The following is a 15,065-nucleotide window of genomic DNA, read 5'->3' as shown; positions in this document are numbered from 1 at the left end:
AGCTCCGCCGCGGAGGGGAACGAGGGGGGGCGGCTGTGCGAAGGCCGGAGCTGCTAACTACCCCGCCCCTTCTCTCCCACCCTGGCACTCGGTAGCTCCTCTTTGTCTTCCTCCAATGTCGGATAGGAATATTGGGGGAGGGTCGCATCTTGTGAGTCACCCCTTCTTCCACCCCCAGGCCGGAGCTCTGGAAGAGAGAGCTTAGAGACTGGGCTGCGGTTCTCCCGTTTCCATAGCAACGGCGCGATTGTTTGTGTGAATCCGCTTCAGTCATCCGTACTTTTCACTCTAGGCTGCATGCGGGGGTCTGAGCCTCAAGGTCGGGGTACAGGTTGGGGTAAAGGCTCCCCACGCCCTGGAGACTCGGAAGGTCAGCGCGGGCGGGCAGGGCGCGCTCCCGTGGGCCAGTTTTCTCTGCCCACCGCAGCCCCACCTGGAACTCCGCCTGCCACTCGGCCCCAGCAGAGCCAATAGAGGTCCATACTCCTCGGGATGGGGCGGGGCTTATGCAAATCGTGTTGCCTGCGAGAGGCACTTAGTGATACAAGAGCTGGGAGGCGGCTCCGGCGCGGACCTCGGATAGCCCATCGGCTTGCCCGCCAGCCAGCTCCCCTCCGCCCGCGGAGAATCGGAGCCATCCAGCGACCAGCGAGCGGCCTCAGGTAATGCTGGTGGGGCTGGGCCCTAGGGTCATTCCCGGGGCAGAGGCCCTGGGTCGCTCCCCTCCACTTTTCCTCCCCAATCCTCTCCTGCCCACGTCGCTGACCCTGGGTCCCTCACAGGCGGCAGCATTTGGGGATCCTGCCCCAGGGCAGGAGACCTCTACCTCAGGCCGTCCTAGAGTGCAGGAGAGGAAGCAGAGGTGCTTTTTTAGCACCAACTCTTGGGGTAACAATCATTGCTCAGCCGTCAACCCCCCCCACACACACACACACACTCGCACCCTGGGCTGGGGTGTACCTAATGCTCAGGAGGTCGATACCAGTCACCCTCTCTCCTGTAGCCTTTGGAGATGAGTAGCTGCCCAGCTCTGTGACAACCTCCCATCTCCAGATAGCCCGCACTCACAACAGTTCACGGCCCTTCACACCACCCAAAGACTGCCCCCGGCTCCAGAGACCAACCGCATCTCACATCGTCCCCATTTCCATATTGAAAGCTGACCAGCTAACGGCACACCTGAGGGAGCAAAGGAGGGATGCCTCCCCTCATGTCCTGCTGGGAGACATTCACAGTCGAGGCACTTCCTGTGGCCCCCAGTGTTAGGCAGAGGCCCCACTTTTGGCCTCTTTTATCTTGGCTGTAGCATGAAGCAGGGATACCTCCACTCCCAGGGAACACCCACACTGTATCAGGCTGCCCGGGCTCCAGCCTCCACACTTTCTCCTGCTTGCTTCCCTCACAGCCAGAGGACCAAGTCCCCTCATCCTACCTCCCAAATCTTTCTAATTCAACTCTCCACTCCAGTAGTCGCTCCCTCTCTGTTATCTTCCTGCTGTCCCACAGGGACTGTGCTAAGCTCCGCGTGGACTATGTTGTTCCTTTCCTTAAGATGGCATGAATCTCGAAGGCAGCAGAGCTGGGTGCAAATCTCTCCTTTGCTTCAGTGGCCAAGTCACTTTTCTCTCTCTGATCTTTCACAATATAGGAAAGGGGACAGGAAAGAAAGTGAACTGATTGAAGTGCTCTTGAACAGCCTTCCAACACTCACAGACTCTGGTTTGATGACTGATTTGAGAAAATAGGGACCTGAACCACTAGAACATTTCAGAGCAGAGGCCTAGCGGCTCCCATCCTCACAGGGAGGTGGGGAGGGGGGGGTGTATTGGTTCTTACCTAGACCTGAGCAAAGGCCACTCACTCCCACACAACTTCCCATCTCCTGTCTCAGGAGTCTCTTCTGGACCACCAGCACACCCCTGGTATGGACAGCTCCAAACTGGAGGTGACCAACAGGGCTCACCGTTTGTCACTTCCTGCTTCTCTTTAAAAAAGAGAGGCAGAAGACCTGGTTACTACCATTGCTGCTGCTTGGAGAACAGCAAAGGGAGGAGAGGAAAGAGAGAAAATCTTCTGACCAGGGAGCTGTTGTCACCATGGCAACCGCCTCAGCACCAGCTCCTCTGAAGCTGGGCGAGGGTGTGGGATTATTGCCTCCTTCAGTCCTTCCCAATTGCATTGCTATTTCTCCATTCAAAGCCCACAATCCTGAGTGCTTTCGAAGATGCCACTGACCATGGAGGGGCAGTGATTTTGTGCTTGGGGCTGGGCCAGTGACTTCTCAGCTGGAGGACAGCTCTTCAGAGGCCATAGCTCCAACAGAACATGCCCCTGGCTAAGTTCTGGCCTTCAATTTGCTGCAGATGGGCTCTAGTTGACCTTAGGTGAACCCTTCCTTTCCCTGGCTCTGAGTTTCATCATCTCTAAGAGGTATGCTAGAAAGAGAGCACAGATAAACAAAACAAGGTGACCTGGTTTCAAGAAGAAAAGCGGGCACGGGTCTTCTCACATAACCTACCAGGAGATGGCCACTGCACATGGCTGAGCCCTAGGCACTTCTTTCACCTCTCGGATGCATTGTGCAGGGGGCAGGGCTGGAGCCTGTGGCTGACAGCTGTATGAGAGCTAACTCAGAAACAATGGGCAAAGCTCTTCTTTCACTGTCCAAATTGCTTAAAAGTATTCTGGATCCTCCTAGGAGAGGATAAGCTCTTTACCATCGAGCAGAAAGCCCCAGAGAACTTTCCCTGGCTCAGCTAGGCATTGAATGCAGAGGCCTTTTCTGAAAACCAAGAGCACCAGATAAGGGCCAGAGGACTCCATGGCTATGGAGGTTCCACTTCCCCCACCTCCCATGGTCTACTCTTGCCCAGAGTACTGGAGCCCATGCTGCTGCCTGGCCACTGTCCAGGCTTGAAAAGGCTGATCATAAGGAAGCAGGTTTCAGCCGGGTCCTGAGGGCTGAATGCAGCTTGGATTGATCCAGAAGAAAAGAGAGGATGGTGGGTGTGAGGAAACTAGCTAGACAGGTAGATGATACAGGTTCTGTCTGGGACAGGCCTGGCTCTAGAAGAGTAAAGGGGAGCAGTGGAAGGTGAGGTACCAGGGGGACACCTTGAGACCAGATTCTAGCAAATGCTAAAGTTTCAGAGGGCTCATAAGCATGGCTACCTCTACCCTACATGGCAGTCTCTGGGAGTGGGACAAGCATATTGGGGGCACAGAAGAGTAAGAAGGAAGAGACTTCGTGCAAGGCAGATGGACCTCAAGGGCACGGGCCTGGCTTTGCAAGCAGAGCCCCAGGTAGATTTCAACCCCGCAGCTGTGCCTCTGGCCATAGACATAGTGAAGATTCCAAGAGTGTCTCAAATGAAGAAACCACAAAAACAACAAAAAAAGGGACTTGATGTCAAGTTGGACCTGGGGGAACGGGAGAAGGGAGACCTAAAGTAGCTTACTGATTGTATTTCCCCCAAAACCCAGGGGTCACGGAAACAAGGAAGAGACAATGTAGAGAGATAGATCATCTCAGGTTGAGGGTGAGTCTGGCTGTAGATATGAATACTTGAGTACTAATGGCACCAGCACCAGGGTGGATATTTCTGGATATCAGAGATCATGGCCCGGAGGTCAAGCAAGATGATCCCACTGAGGCCAAAAGGGAGATTAAGAGCTGATTTCCCCAGAAGGCAAGTGGGGGTGGAGAAGTTCTGTAGTGAGCCAGAGCAGCCATGATGTAGAGGGAGGTCTAGGCAGGTGGCAGGGATTCATTGTGGGTGCTCATCGGGCCCCCTCACTGTCCCGCAGGGTAACCCTGAACCGGTGTTTGCAAAGTGAGGTAAACACCTCACTTTGCACTAAAATGAGGGGATGACCTCAAAGGGGGCTGCCAGCTGTGACCTCTGACTGACTCATGGAGAGCAGTAGAGAGCTCAGAAGAAATGGAGAAGGCCTTGGTCTAGGCCTTGCAGGGAATGGGACCGACAAGGACAGGGATAAAACAGAATTGGGGGAAGGCAGCACAGGGCAGAAGGAGAAAGGGGCAAGAGATGAGGGCCACACACAGACACGGCAACATATAAGGAGACGTGCGCACTTCTGGCAGATTTGCAGTCTCGTACACTGACACCCTCCCACACAGACACGGTCCCTCAGGCAGACGCTCAGGCAACTGCACGAGAGACACGAGATATGGGGAGAGGCTCTCCCTCCCCCAGCACACAGCTCTGCCTGTGGGTTCTCCAGCTTCCTTTCCGATACCCTAAGCCCATGGAATCTTTGAACCTGAGGAGGGGGTAGACAGGGACCCTGCCTCCTCCTCCCTTGGGTGTGCTAAGGGTACTTTTGACTCTGACCTCAGTGCAGCTCTCTTGCCCTCCGCAGCCCCTGGCTCCCAGAGATGGCAGCCTCCCCACCCGACAGCTCTCCTGAGCGAATAGGATGCCTCACCCTCTGGGGGTGGTAGGTGAGGAAGGATGTGGCCATTTTGCTGCTCCTTGATCTTCCTTATGGCCCAGTGGAGAAACATGAGGTCCAGAGATACCTTATTACCAACTTGAGGCTGCCCAGCAAAAAGCCGGGAGCATGAAACTGTCACAACACCTATCTGATGACTCAGGCCATGCCCAACAGTAGGGATTAGAGACCATACTGGCGTGAGTGGCAGTGACTGTGGGATTCTTTTTGCTAATGAGCTCCCTTTATCAGAGTATCTTGAGGACAGTTTATCTGCAGTGAGAGCCTCCAAAGAAACTCTAGGCAAGTGAAAAGCAGGTCCCAAGCTCTGTCCTGGGAAACCGAGGCGTCATGATTCCCATGGTGACCAGTCAAAAGTGTCCACTCGGTCTTAGGGCATGGCCAGGATTCTGGGAAGGCTCTGTGCCACCCTCTGTAAATGTTTTCTCTGGTACAGGCTACTTGAGGGGCTAAGGGCTGACTTGACCCACCCAACCCCCTCACTGGCCTGCTTCTCAACCACAACCACTCTATCCATCCATTCAGCCCCAAATCTGAACATCTGCCTCAACCTTTTTCCCTCTCACACCCTAACATCCAGTTGGGCACCAAGCCCTGTCCTAGGAGCGCTGTGCCCATCCATTTCTCTTGATAGCCCCTGTCTTGCATTACCCACACTGTGTAACATGTTCCTCCCTGCTCTGCCCACCTCCCCTCACTCCAAGTCACCTTGTACACTATAGCCAAAAGAAAAATGCCTACATGCGCATGTTCTCTTTGGCTCCTGAGCCCCAAGATTAGGACCTGGCGCAATGCAGGCACCCTATAAATGTTGTGGAATGAATGTTAACTTGAAAGCCCTTGCTTAAAGCCCCCAGGTCCCTGTGAGTGCTTGGCATGGATTGAAGGCTCTCGGTAGTCAGCCACCACCGCTGTGGTCCAATTTATGAGTTCCTGCAGGTTGTTTGTGTTGGTTTTGTCTCCATCCCTAGCTCAAGGCCTAGCACATAGTCGGTCTCAATAAATGCTGTGGAGATGAAGGAGTTAATCAAAAGCAGACTGTACTCACAGTCATCAATGCTCCAGGCTAAGATTCCTACTCGTACACAGGAAGGAGGGAGGGAAGTTCCTACTGGAGTGGCTGGAGAGACGTTGAGAGGCGTGTCAGGGAGACACATAAGAAACCTGTCTGTGGTCAAAGCAGGAGAGGAGCCTGCCCAGGAGAGAGGGCGCCACCAGTAGAAAGCCCTGCATAGCAGGAAGAGGAGTTGAAGCTTGGTGCTATGGGAGCGGGGAGCTATGGAAGGTGGAAGAGGAGAGGTGAGGATGGAGGTCATGGCATGCCGCAGCTTGGGTCACTGAGAAGGTCAGCTGAGATCAGGAAAGCTGGAATCCTCAGGCCAGGAAGAGCCTTCTCTGGGTGCAGGATGTTAAAAGGGGAGAGGTGGTGCTATTATGGCAGGAATTGCAAGGTGTATGCTGCACAGAGGGACATGGACCAGAGAACGTCTGCTCCCCATGGGAAGGGGTGGGTGAAGGCCAGAGCCCTGCTGTACCCAGGTGGGCTTGTTGGGCTAGGTGGCTGGGGGGGGGGGGGCTGTTGATAAACGATCCCTATGGAAGGCTGTGTTGTGGGCGTGGGGGAGGGCCTTACCCTGGGCTGAGCTGAGGGAGCTCCCTGTCCTCCAGGCCTTGCCATGGGGAAGACCAACAGCAAGCTGGCCCCCGAGGTGCTGGAGGACCTGGTGCAGAACACGGAGTTCAGCGAGCAGGAGTTGAAGCAGTGGTACAAAGGCTTCCTGAAGGACTGTCCCAGCGGCATCCTCAACCTGGAGGAGTTCCAGCAGCTCTACATCAAGGTGGGCACAGGTGGACCCCCGGGCCCCAGCTCCAAAGGGAGCAGGAGGGTGGGACTGGAGCCCGAGCGGGCGGGGCGGCGGGCAGCGAGGCTGACGTGCGCCCCACGCCCTCACCTTGCCTTAGTTCTTCCCCTACGGCGACGCCTCCAAGTTCGCGCAGCACGCTTTCCGCACCTTCGACAAGAACGGCGACGGCACCATCGACTTCCGGGAGTTCATCTGCGCGCTGTCGGTCACCTCCCGCGGCAGCTTCGAGCAGAAGCTCAACTGGGCCTTTGAAATGTACGACCTGGACGGCGACGGGCGCATCACGCGCCTTGAGATGCTGGAGATCATCGAGGTGCGGGGGAAGGGGGATCAGGGCCTCGGTAGGCCTGCTGCACCCAGCTCTTCCCACCCAGGATCCAGTGAGCCACTGCAGGCCCCTGGGCTAAGTGTTTTACCGCTGTCCAGGAAGCCCCATTTTACACAAGGAAACGTAGCAAGTGGTTGTTTATGATTCAAATCAAGGGAACCTGACTCCGGAGCCTAAGGGTTTTGTTGGTGGTGTTGCTTTGCTGTGTCCTGTTTTGTTTTGTTTTGTTTTTGACAAGATCTTGCTTTGTAGTCCAGGCCAATTTTGAACTCATGATCCTCCTGCTTCAGCCTTCCCAAGGCTGGGATTACAGACATGTGTCACCATGCCCGGCTCAGAGTTTACATTCTAAACTTATTCATTCTTCAGGTTAATAAGTTTTGATTGTTTGCTAAGTGCCAGGTACTATTCAAAGTTCCTGCTTTCTTTCTTTCTTTCTTTCTTTTTTTTTAAATTGGTACCGGGGATCGAATTCACAACCACGCGCTTGCAATGCGGGCGCTTATGCCGCTGAGCTAAATCCGCAGCCCCGAAGTTCCTACTTTCAGTCAGGTGTAGTAGTCCACATCTGTAATCCTAGCACTTGGGAGTCTGAGGTGGGAGGAGCTCTTTAAATTCAAGACCAGCCCGTGCTACACAGTGAGTTCAAGGCCAGCCTGTGCTACACAGTGAGACCCTGTCTCAAAAGCAAACAACAGCAACATCTGAAAAAACGAAGTTCCTGCTTTCAGGGGCATTCCTTCTATTTTTTTCTTTTTTGTTTCTTTCAAATCCATTTTATTCAAAGTTAAAAAGAAAGATGAATGAAGAAGAAAACTCCAACAAAATTTCAGAGCACATCAGCTCATCCCCAAATGATTCACCAGGGGATGCCTTCTAGTGAGAAATTTTAAAAATAAATAAGCCTAATGCCTTGCTGGCCAGTGCTATGAAAAGGATAAGCAGAGTAAAGAGTGAGCTGTGGCTTGAGTCGGGAGGAGCTAACCCAATGTCTATGCAAAGGGAGCAGTAAATGCAGGTGAGATTGTGTTTGCAAGATTCAAGGAGTGGCTGGAGGTTGGATGCAGCCTGTGAGACAGAGGAGAGCTAAGAATGACATCAGTGGGTCGGGTTTAGCTCAGAGGCCTAAGTGCCTGCCCCGCAAGTGTGAGGTCATGAGTTCAATTCCTGGTACCAAAAAAAAAAAAAAAAAAAATGACATCAGGGATTTGAACAACTGGCAGAATCAGAGTGCTACTTCCCGAGAGAACACTGGAGGAGGCCCAGGTTGGAGTGAAGAGTTGGGTTTGAGACGTGATTAGTTTGAGGTACTTGTTAAATATTCAGTCTTTTTTTTTTTTTTTTTTACCAGTACCAGGTATCGAACTCACGACCACAGGCTTGTAAGGCAGGTGCTTATGCCGCTGAGCTAAATCCCAAGCCCCTAAATCTTCAGTCTTAATGGCTGTATATCACCTTCCAGTATTCTTCCCACCCACTCCCAGATCCCTTTTATTTACAGTCAGTCCCCTCTGTCTTTTGTGGGTACTCACACCTTCCTCCTCACCCCCACCCCAGGCTATCTACAAGATGGTGGGCACTGTAATAATGATGCGAATGAACCAGGATGGGCTCACACCCCAGCAGCGTGTAGACAAGATCTTCAAGAAGATGGACCAGGATAAGGATGACCAGATTACACTGGAAGAGTTCAAGGAGGCGGCCAAGAGTGACCCATCCATTGTGTTGCTGCTGCAGTGTGACATGCAGAAGTAGAGGCTGGTGAGGGGCAGGGCCCCTGGCCAGGAGGGCCATGGCCACCTCCCAACCTGATGACCTCTCTGGCTGGCCCTTCCCCAGGGGGAGGGACAACGCTAGCCTCACTCTCCAGTCTACCCACTCCACTACCCAAGCCCTTCCTCCCCTCAGTCAAGTTCCCTGAGGGATCACCTCACCCTGTACATGGGACAGGTCCTCTGATCTCCTGTCATCTAGCCCCACCTCCAGCCTTGGCCCAGAACCAACATCCATTGGCCATAGGGGAGTTGGCTTTTACCCTAAAAGGCAGGGTTAAGGAGGTGGGGTTGGGTTCTGCTGTGAAATCTTATTGTTCCTGGGATTGTGCTTTATGGAATGGGGTCCCTCAGGCCCCAAAGGGCCAAATTGGGTCTGTCCTTTCCTAAGGACTCAGATCTCTTACAGGTGGTATCTGCCCTGCTCCCTCATCTCTACCTGGCCTCTCTGGCCCACGGCCTTTGGAGTGTTCATTCAGTCCTTTCTTCAGCTAATGTTCTTTGAGCACTTATTTAATGCCAGGCACCTTTAGGTGCTAAGAATATGGTAGTTTACAAGACTACTCCATGCCCTTGGGCAACTTCCAGTGGTCAGGGTCTCGGAGAGGGTTGTTGTGCCCAGAGGAGAAGCAGCAGAAGGACGTTTGGCTGGTTTGAGAGGAGCCATTGTGTCTTCCAGCTAGCAGCACCCAAGTGAAAAAACTCAGAGGTTTAGGAGTCATGTGAAGGGAAGTTTTGAGAAAAATGAAAATCTATGTAATATTTATTTTTTTAGTACCCTTGAAAAGAGCTAAAATCATTTTATTAGAATATTAAATATACTCTATAATACTTGGTTTCTTATAAAAATGATTAAATGAATATAGAAATGCTAATCTTCAAAGGGGGAAAACTAAGGTAAAGGAGAGGAAATACCACCAGACCTAACAGATAACCCTTTGGGGAGGGGGTAGGCTGAGTCCCCAGCTGTCACCATCAGCAGTTTTTGCTGCTTCCGCTGCTCCCTTTTTTTTTAACCTTTTTCAATTCAACAAGTGACCACACACTTTGGGTGTTGACTTCAGAGACAGGAACGGCAAGGTTTACCAAGAGTGAGACAAGTGTATTCCCACACACTGGTAGTTTGTTTTGAGTTTTTTGGTTTCTGGGATGGACTCCTTCTTTCACTGCCTCAGATATAGAAGGAGCTAGAAGAAGAGGACCACCTGGCTATTGAGTAGGCTCCCAGGCTGCATTTGTAGACCAAATGCCTAAAACTGTGCTGGGCATGCTCCATTTGAAAGGCTTTTCCTCAGCCCCAGTCCTAGATCTGTATCTTCCTAGTGCACTAGCTTTGCTTTCTGATTTATGAACCTGTGAGCTCTCTGGCTGCATGTTTTGACTGCCAGAAAAATCATCTTGCTTCTCCATCAAGTTGTTCCCTTTATTTTCTCCTGTACTTGTAATCAGAACTTAGCTTTGATGTGCAGTGATGGTTGACTTCCTCTTGAACTGTTGGTGAGAATAGTGTAGTACATGGATGCTGTCCACCCAGGGTGGCAGTAGGGAATGACTGCAGGGCCAGGGCACATGGTAGGATGTACATCTGCAGGAAGGTGATGCAGCTTGTCCCTGACCTCCAGATGCTCGCCTGTCTTGACTCTTTGCAGGTGGAAACTTGGGTGTGCTGAGCTGTGGTCCCAAGCTCTGTTGGACCTTTCTTGTGACCCTTGGAGGTAGCAAGGTCACTGGGTTGCCTTCTCTTTCTGTCCTGCCTATGACCAAACCACAAGGTGAGGCTGGAGAATTCATATCCTCAGCTGGTAGCTAGCAAGGATTTATCTAGTAATGCCTCAAAGCATGTTCCTTCACTCTCGGGAGCTGGTTCTTAAGTGTGTCCTGTGCTGCCACTCAGCACCACCGATACATAAATGCTCAACACCCTGACTAAGCTGGAACCTGAATCAAGCCTAACTCCCAGTCCTGTTGAATTCCATGGTTTTCAAAGGTTTTCTTTCTGCCCCATCTCATTTGATCCCCATAGCCCAGGAAGATAGGGATATTCATTCTCTTTCTTCAGACTTGGAAGCTGTGGTTCAGAGAAGGGGGAGCCCCTTGTGCAAGAGCACGTAGTCAGGAAGTGATATGATGCCAAGACTTGAATCCAAGGCTCACTGAGGGAAGTCTTTTCTTCCCTGCTCATTTCTGTGTCTGATTTGTGCAGAGGTCAGCTGTGGCTTAGGCCAATTGGCTTTTGTTTTCTGTAAGCTTCTACTAAGAAGTTCCTGAAGCTAAGATCTTCCAAGAAAGTATAGGGCCTCAAATGAAGTTCCCAACATTTTTCAGGCATCCTGTGTTTGGCTTCTGCATCGTGCTACTAATGGGCCAATCCTGTCCTTAAAGACCTCTGACCCAGAACCCTGGAAAGCATCTTGCATTGTCTTACCATCATCTTCTTCTCTAAGAGAATGATTTTTGTTTTTTCCAAGTTGGTAGACAAGTCTTAATGAGAGTTCCATCACTCCAGGATTCTGGACACATACTCCCCTGTGGGTGATATTTGATGGTCAGGCCAAAGGTTTTTATACAGTTCAGCAGAGTGAACTCAATGCATGGCCAGTCTGAAACCATCTTCTCACTGGTGGAGACACAAGCAGGCCAGGCCTTGCTCCCACATTCTTCTGGGTGTCACTTTATGCCCATGAGCCCATGTGGTAGAGCACCAGCCCTGCCTTGGGAAGAGAGACAGGCTTCCCATTCTGGCTCCAGGTGAAAGGGTCTTGCCATCAAGCAGAGGTTTATGGATGTCTTGCACAGACACAAAAATACCTAGACAGTTAAGTCATTGATACAGCCAAAGTCTCTTTTGAAATTTCTTCTTATAGCAACTCCGAATTAGGAGGTTCCAGAATCTGTCTTCTCACAATCCTGTCCTCATTTCATCTTTTTGGGAGTAATTGATGGTCTTTTTAATTCTAAGCTCTAAAAATCATCAGCACAGGCTCCTTCAGATGACCACTCCAGTCCTCAGAGCTGTAGTCAGGATTATTTGACATACATTTCAGTCAAAAAGTCAGAAAAAATAATTTCGCAAAGGCACCAAATCCTTTTGCCTGGCAATAGTAGCATCCCTAGAGATAGAAAACACCCTGCTGCAGAGAAAGAAGGTAATGTGGGGGCAGAAAGAGAATAAGGGAAGAACTGGTGTTTTCTAGGCAGGATATCAAGCTGACATTATAAATACTTGCACACAGAAAGTTTATTAAAGCAACAAGTATTTCCTGACAATCCACCCTGGGTGAGGCTTTGTGTTGGTTTTAGAGATAGATGTAGGGACAAGTATTCATTTCTTATATATTTTATTCATCATTCTTGAAAAGGGAAATCAGTCAAGTCTTCAATTTCAGAGTCTCAGAAAAACATAGGATTTTCTTTCTGAAAATGTCAGGGTTTTCTTTGTAACTTTGCCAGAGTGTGGGGGCAGGTCAGGGTATCCAGGTGTGGCCCCGTCTGCTAGACACAAGCCGGCCAGGCCTAGGGCCTCCTAAGCAGCAGCAGCATTGCAGCCTGGGACAGCTGAGTGACCACTTGGCAGGGGTGCTCCAACTCACCACAAGTTTCTGGTGTCGCCCCATCTACCGAGGATGTGCTGCTTCCGGCTGTGCCCAAAGTGACTGTCCTCACTGTCCACCCCTGTGCCATGTGGTGTGTGTGTTTCCCACTGACAATGAATAAAAGATGTGACTGTGCCGAGGCCTCTGTTCTTCCTGCTGGGCTGGGGTACAATGAGGGTGCTAGAAGTCTAGGGCCCCATACAGTGGGGATACCTCAGGGCTCTCCTTGGGACCAAGGTCTTTGTTCTGGCCAGGATTCTGGTCACATAGCATAGGAACCCACTTGGGTCAAAAAAAGAGGGGGATGGATCATGAGGGACCCTGGAGATGGAAAATCAGGACAGGCTGGGCCTCAAGAGAATGGAGCTGGTCCTCTCAGCTCTGGCTCTTCTTGCCTAGACAGTGTCTGCATCTGTGTTCTTTTCTGTGGCTTCTCTTCAGACTTCCTTGGTTTCCCTGTACTGAGTGGCTGCATCTCCATCCTCCACCAAGATACAGCAGTAATAGACATCTTCACTCTATCTTTTAGTTCTGGTTCTCAAGCCAAAGGATCTACTTAGGTCGCCTTAGCTTTTGGAGGAACCCCTAGATCAGGCATCTTCTCTAGATCCAATCATCTGAGCCAGACTGGATACTGAGCACCACAGTTCCCCAAAAAAGAAGCTAATGGCAGCAGGCTCAGGGACTTAGCTTTTCTCTCTGTCCAGTGGAAGGTATCACAAGACTCCAAATGAAGGGATAGTGGCCAATGGGGAGGAAAGCTAAGAGCCAGGGTGACAAGTAGTTCATATGCTGTTCTTGGTACAAATGAAGAAAAGGTACAACCAAGTGTGGTGATGCATACCTATAATTCCTGAGATCCAGGAGGCCGAGGCAGGAGAATCACAAGTTTAAATCTAGCCTGCACAATTCAGCAATTTAGTGGGACCCTGTCTCAAAATAAAGGTTTTTTTAAAAGGGGTGTGGATGTAGCTCAGTGTGAAGGTCTTGGTTTTAATCTCTAGTGCCAGGAAGGAAGGAAGGTGGAAAAGGAAGAAAGAAAAAGAAGAAAATAGGTATTATTTTGGAGTGGAAGCAGCCCCATAAGTATGCAGCCAGGCAGTGGGTGGCACCTTTGGGCTACTTAGAAAAATATACCATTGTTTTTGGACAAATGCAGACCTGTGATGCCAGGAAGTTCACCGAGCCCCATCTGCCCTGCTGGTCAAGGCAAACCTGTTCCACCACACACAGGATTCCAGTCCTAAGACCCCTAAATGGCCCGGATGTGGAAGAATAGGTGTGGGGGTGGAGTACTCCTCTCAGAAGCACCCAGCCTGCAGAGCAGTGCTGCTCCCTGCAGGGATTTGGAACAGTAGCAGCCAGAGGTATCTACTTCTTTCTGAAACAGTTGATTGCTTTTACAAGGGTTTCTTCAAGGACACCTGGAGGGGCCAGCTCCCTCGGCAGGAAGCAATTAGGACAGAGGAAGGAGGCTGACCTGGCCTCAGGGTAATCATGAACCTGAGGAGGTGACTCAGAAGCCTGAGAACCTGGAGCTGCTCTCCCCAGTGGCAGCCAGTCCACACAGGAGAAATGGCGTGGTCCTACCCCCTGCGACAGCGGGCTGCATTTGTACAAAAACAAGGCTTGGGTTACCTTTTCCCAGGTACCTCACATCTTTTGCCCAGACAGGTTGGTCCACCTCCTATTTTCAGCCTTGCCCTCTGTCTGGTCTTACTGCCATCAAGAAGCTAAAGCAATCTTCTCTGAGTACCCTCCTTGCACGCCAGCTGAGCAAGAGCCCTCTCTGCATTCAGTGTGATCTGCACCTTAAATGTCCCTCAACGCCCTGTACCTGCTGACCTCAGAACCTTGCTCTTGGCTCACATGACACCCCAGTACCCTGGGCATGAGCCACCTCGAATAGTTCCCTTTTCCTCCCACCTCCCCCCATTTTCCTAAGGAGTCACTGGGGTCTCTGTACTTGTACACAACAGGCCATTGCCCCTCCCTTAGCTACATATTCCTCTGCCTCAGTGGGCCTTGTCCTATGTGAAGCCCTTGAGACTCTCCAACTAACCCCTCTTGTGTACACCATCACAGTCAGCAGAGCACATTTAAAGGGTTTTCATTTTGTTTTGCTTTGTGGTACTAGGGATTGAACCCAGGGCCTTCACACTAAGATACACCCACCTCCTTTGAAACAGGGTCTCACTTAGTTGCTAAGTCTCCCAGACTGGACTTGAATTGTGATCCTCCTGCCTCAGTTTCCAAGGACTAGGATTACAGGTATAAGTCACTATGCCCAACTATGTCTCCCATTTTTTTAAGACAAGGCAATGAAGGCTCAGTGATTAATAAATTTGGAACTTGAACTCAAGTCTCCAAACATGATTTATTATGGTTTGTAAGCCATGGGAGAGAACTCAAATCAGATGGTAGAAAGGAGGGGTAGAAAACCATAAACCCTGGGCTTCAGGAGAGAAAGGATATTGCCCATCGGTGGTGGGAATCAGCAAAGGGCCAGAGAACAGATACCTTTGTGAAGGGGTCACCGTCTACCCAGGAGCTTTATGAATGCCAGCCAACAGGGACTGACATTCCATGCAGGGTGGCCCAAGAAGAGTTCGGATGTGGAGAATGTTCCCAGTTTACTTATCTGAAGAAATGCCAGACCTGGAGGGAGAGCCCTGGCTGGGACCAAGAATACAGAGCCAAGGAACCCCTGCACCCAGCCTGCTCTTGTGACAGGCAAGCCAAAGGGGATGGTCAGAAGCCCAGAGGCCCAGAAAATGTAAAGAAATGCTGGGAACCCATTCTCTAACCCTTCCAAAGAGGGTTCAGGGACCACTCTTAAAGGGACTGAGCTGAGTCTGGCAGTTTTCCTTGATGGCAAAGAACAGAGACCTTGTGCCCGTGCGGGTAAAGGGAAATCTATTACCCATGACCTTTCGTTACAGGTGAACAAAACTCAACTCAAATGAGTTTAAAATAAAAAGAGAGGCTTATGGCCTGGCTTGTGTTACTGGGAAGTTCCTGTCCTGCTGGA

At 51.0% G+C, this 15,065-nt stretch overlaps 1 protein-coding gene across 1 annotated transcript; it reads left to right on the top strand.

The window, feature by feature from the left end:
- The first annotated feature begins 482 nt into the window (after nt 1-482).
- On the top strand, nt 483-12,169 carry Hpcal4 (hippocalcin like 4). The gene is made up of 4 exons (XM_003462285.5): nt 483-662; nt 6,145-6,314; nt 6,439-6,654; nt 8,227-12,169. The coding sequence occupies exons 2-4, from the start codon at nt 6,153-6,155 to the stop codon at nt 8,422-8,424; spliced, it is 576 nt and encodes a 191-aa protein (XP_003462333.2). The 5' UTR covers nt 483-662; nt 6,145-6,152; the 3' UTR covers nt 8,425-12,169.
- The last annotated feature ends 2,896 nt before the right edge of the window (nt 12,170-15,065 follow it).

This window comes from Cavia porcellus, unplaced genomic scaffold, assembly GCF_034190915.1.
Source record: "Cavia porcellus strain 051 isolate PalLab524CR breed Dunkin Hartley unplaced genomic scaffold, mCavPor4.1 scaffold_25, whole genome shotgun sequence".
In the NCBI taxonomy this organism is placed as follows: Eukaryota; Metazoa; Chordata; class Mammalia; order Rodentia; family Caviidae; genus Cavia; species Cavia porcellus.
The sequence above is the reverse complement of the archived record's forward strand: the minus strand, read 5'-3'. Positions and strand labels throughout refer to the sequence as shown.

Bases quoted from the DNA above. Each gene is read 5' to 3' on its own strand.
- Hpcal4 (XM_003462285.5), top strand. From the start codon at position 6,153: ATGGGGAAGACCAACAGCAAGCTGGCCCCCGAGGTGCTGGAGGACCTG. The intron at 6,315-6,438 runs GTGGGCACAGGT...ACCTTGCCTTAG, and splicing joins TCCAGCAGCTCTACATCAAG to TTCTTCCCCTACGGCGACGC. The intron at 6,655-8,226 runs GTGCGGGGGAAG...CCCCCACCCCAG, and splicing joins AGATGCTGGAGATCATCGAG to GCTATCTACAAGATGGTGGG.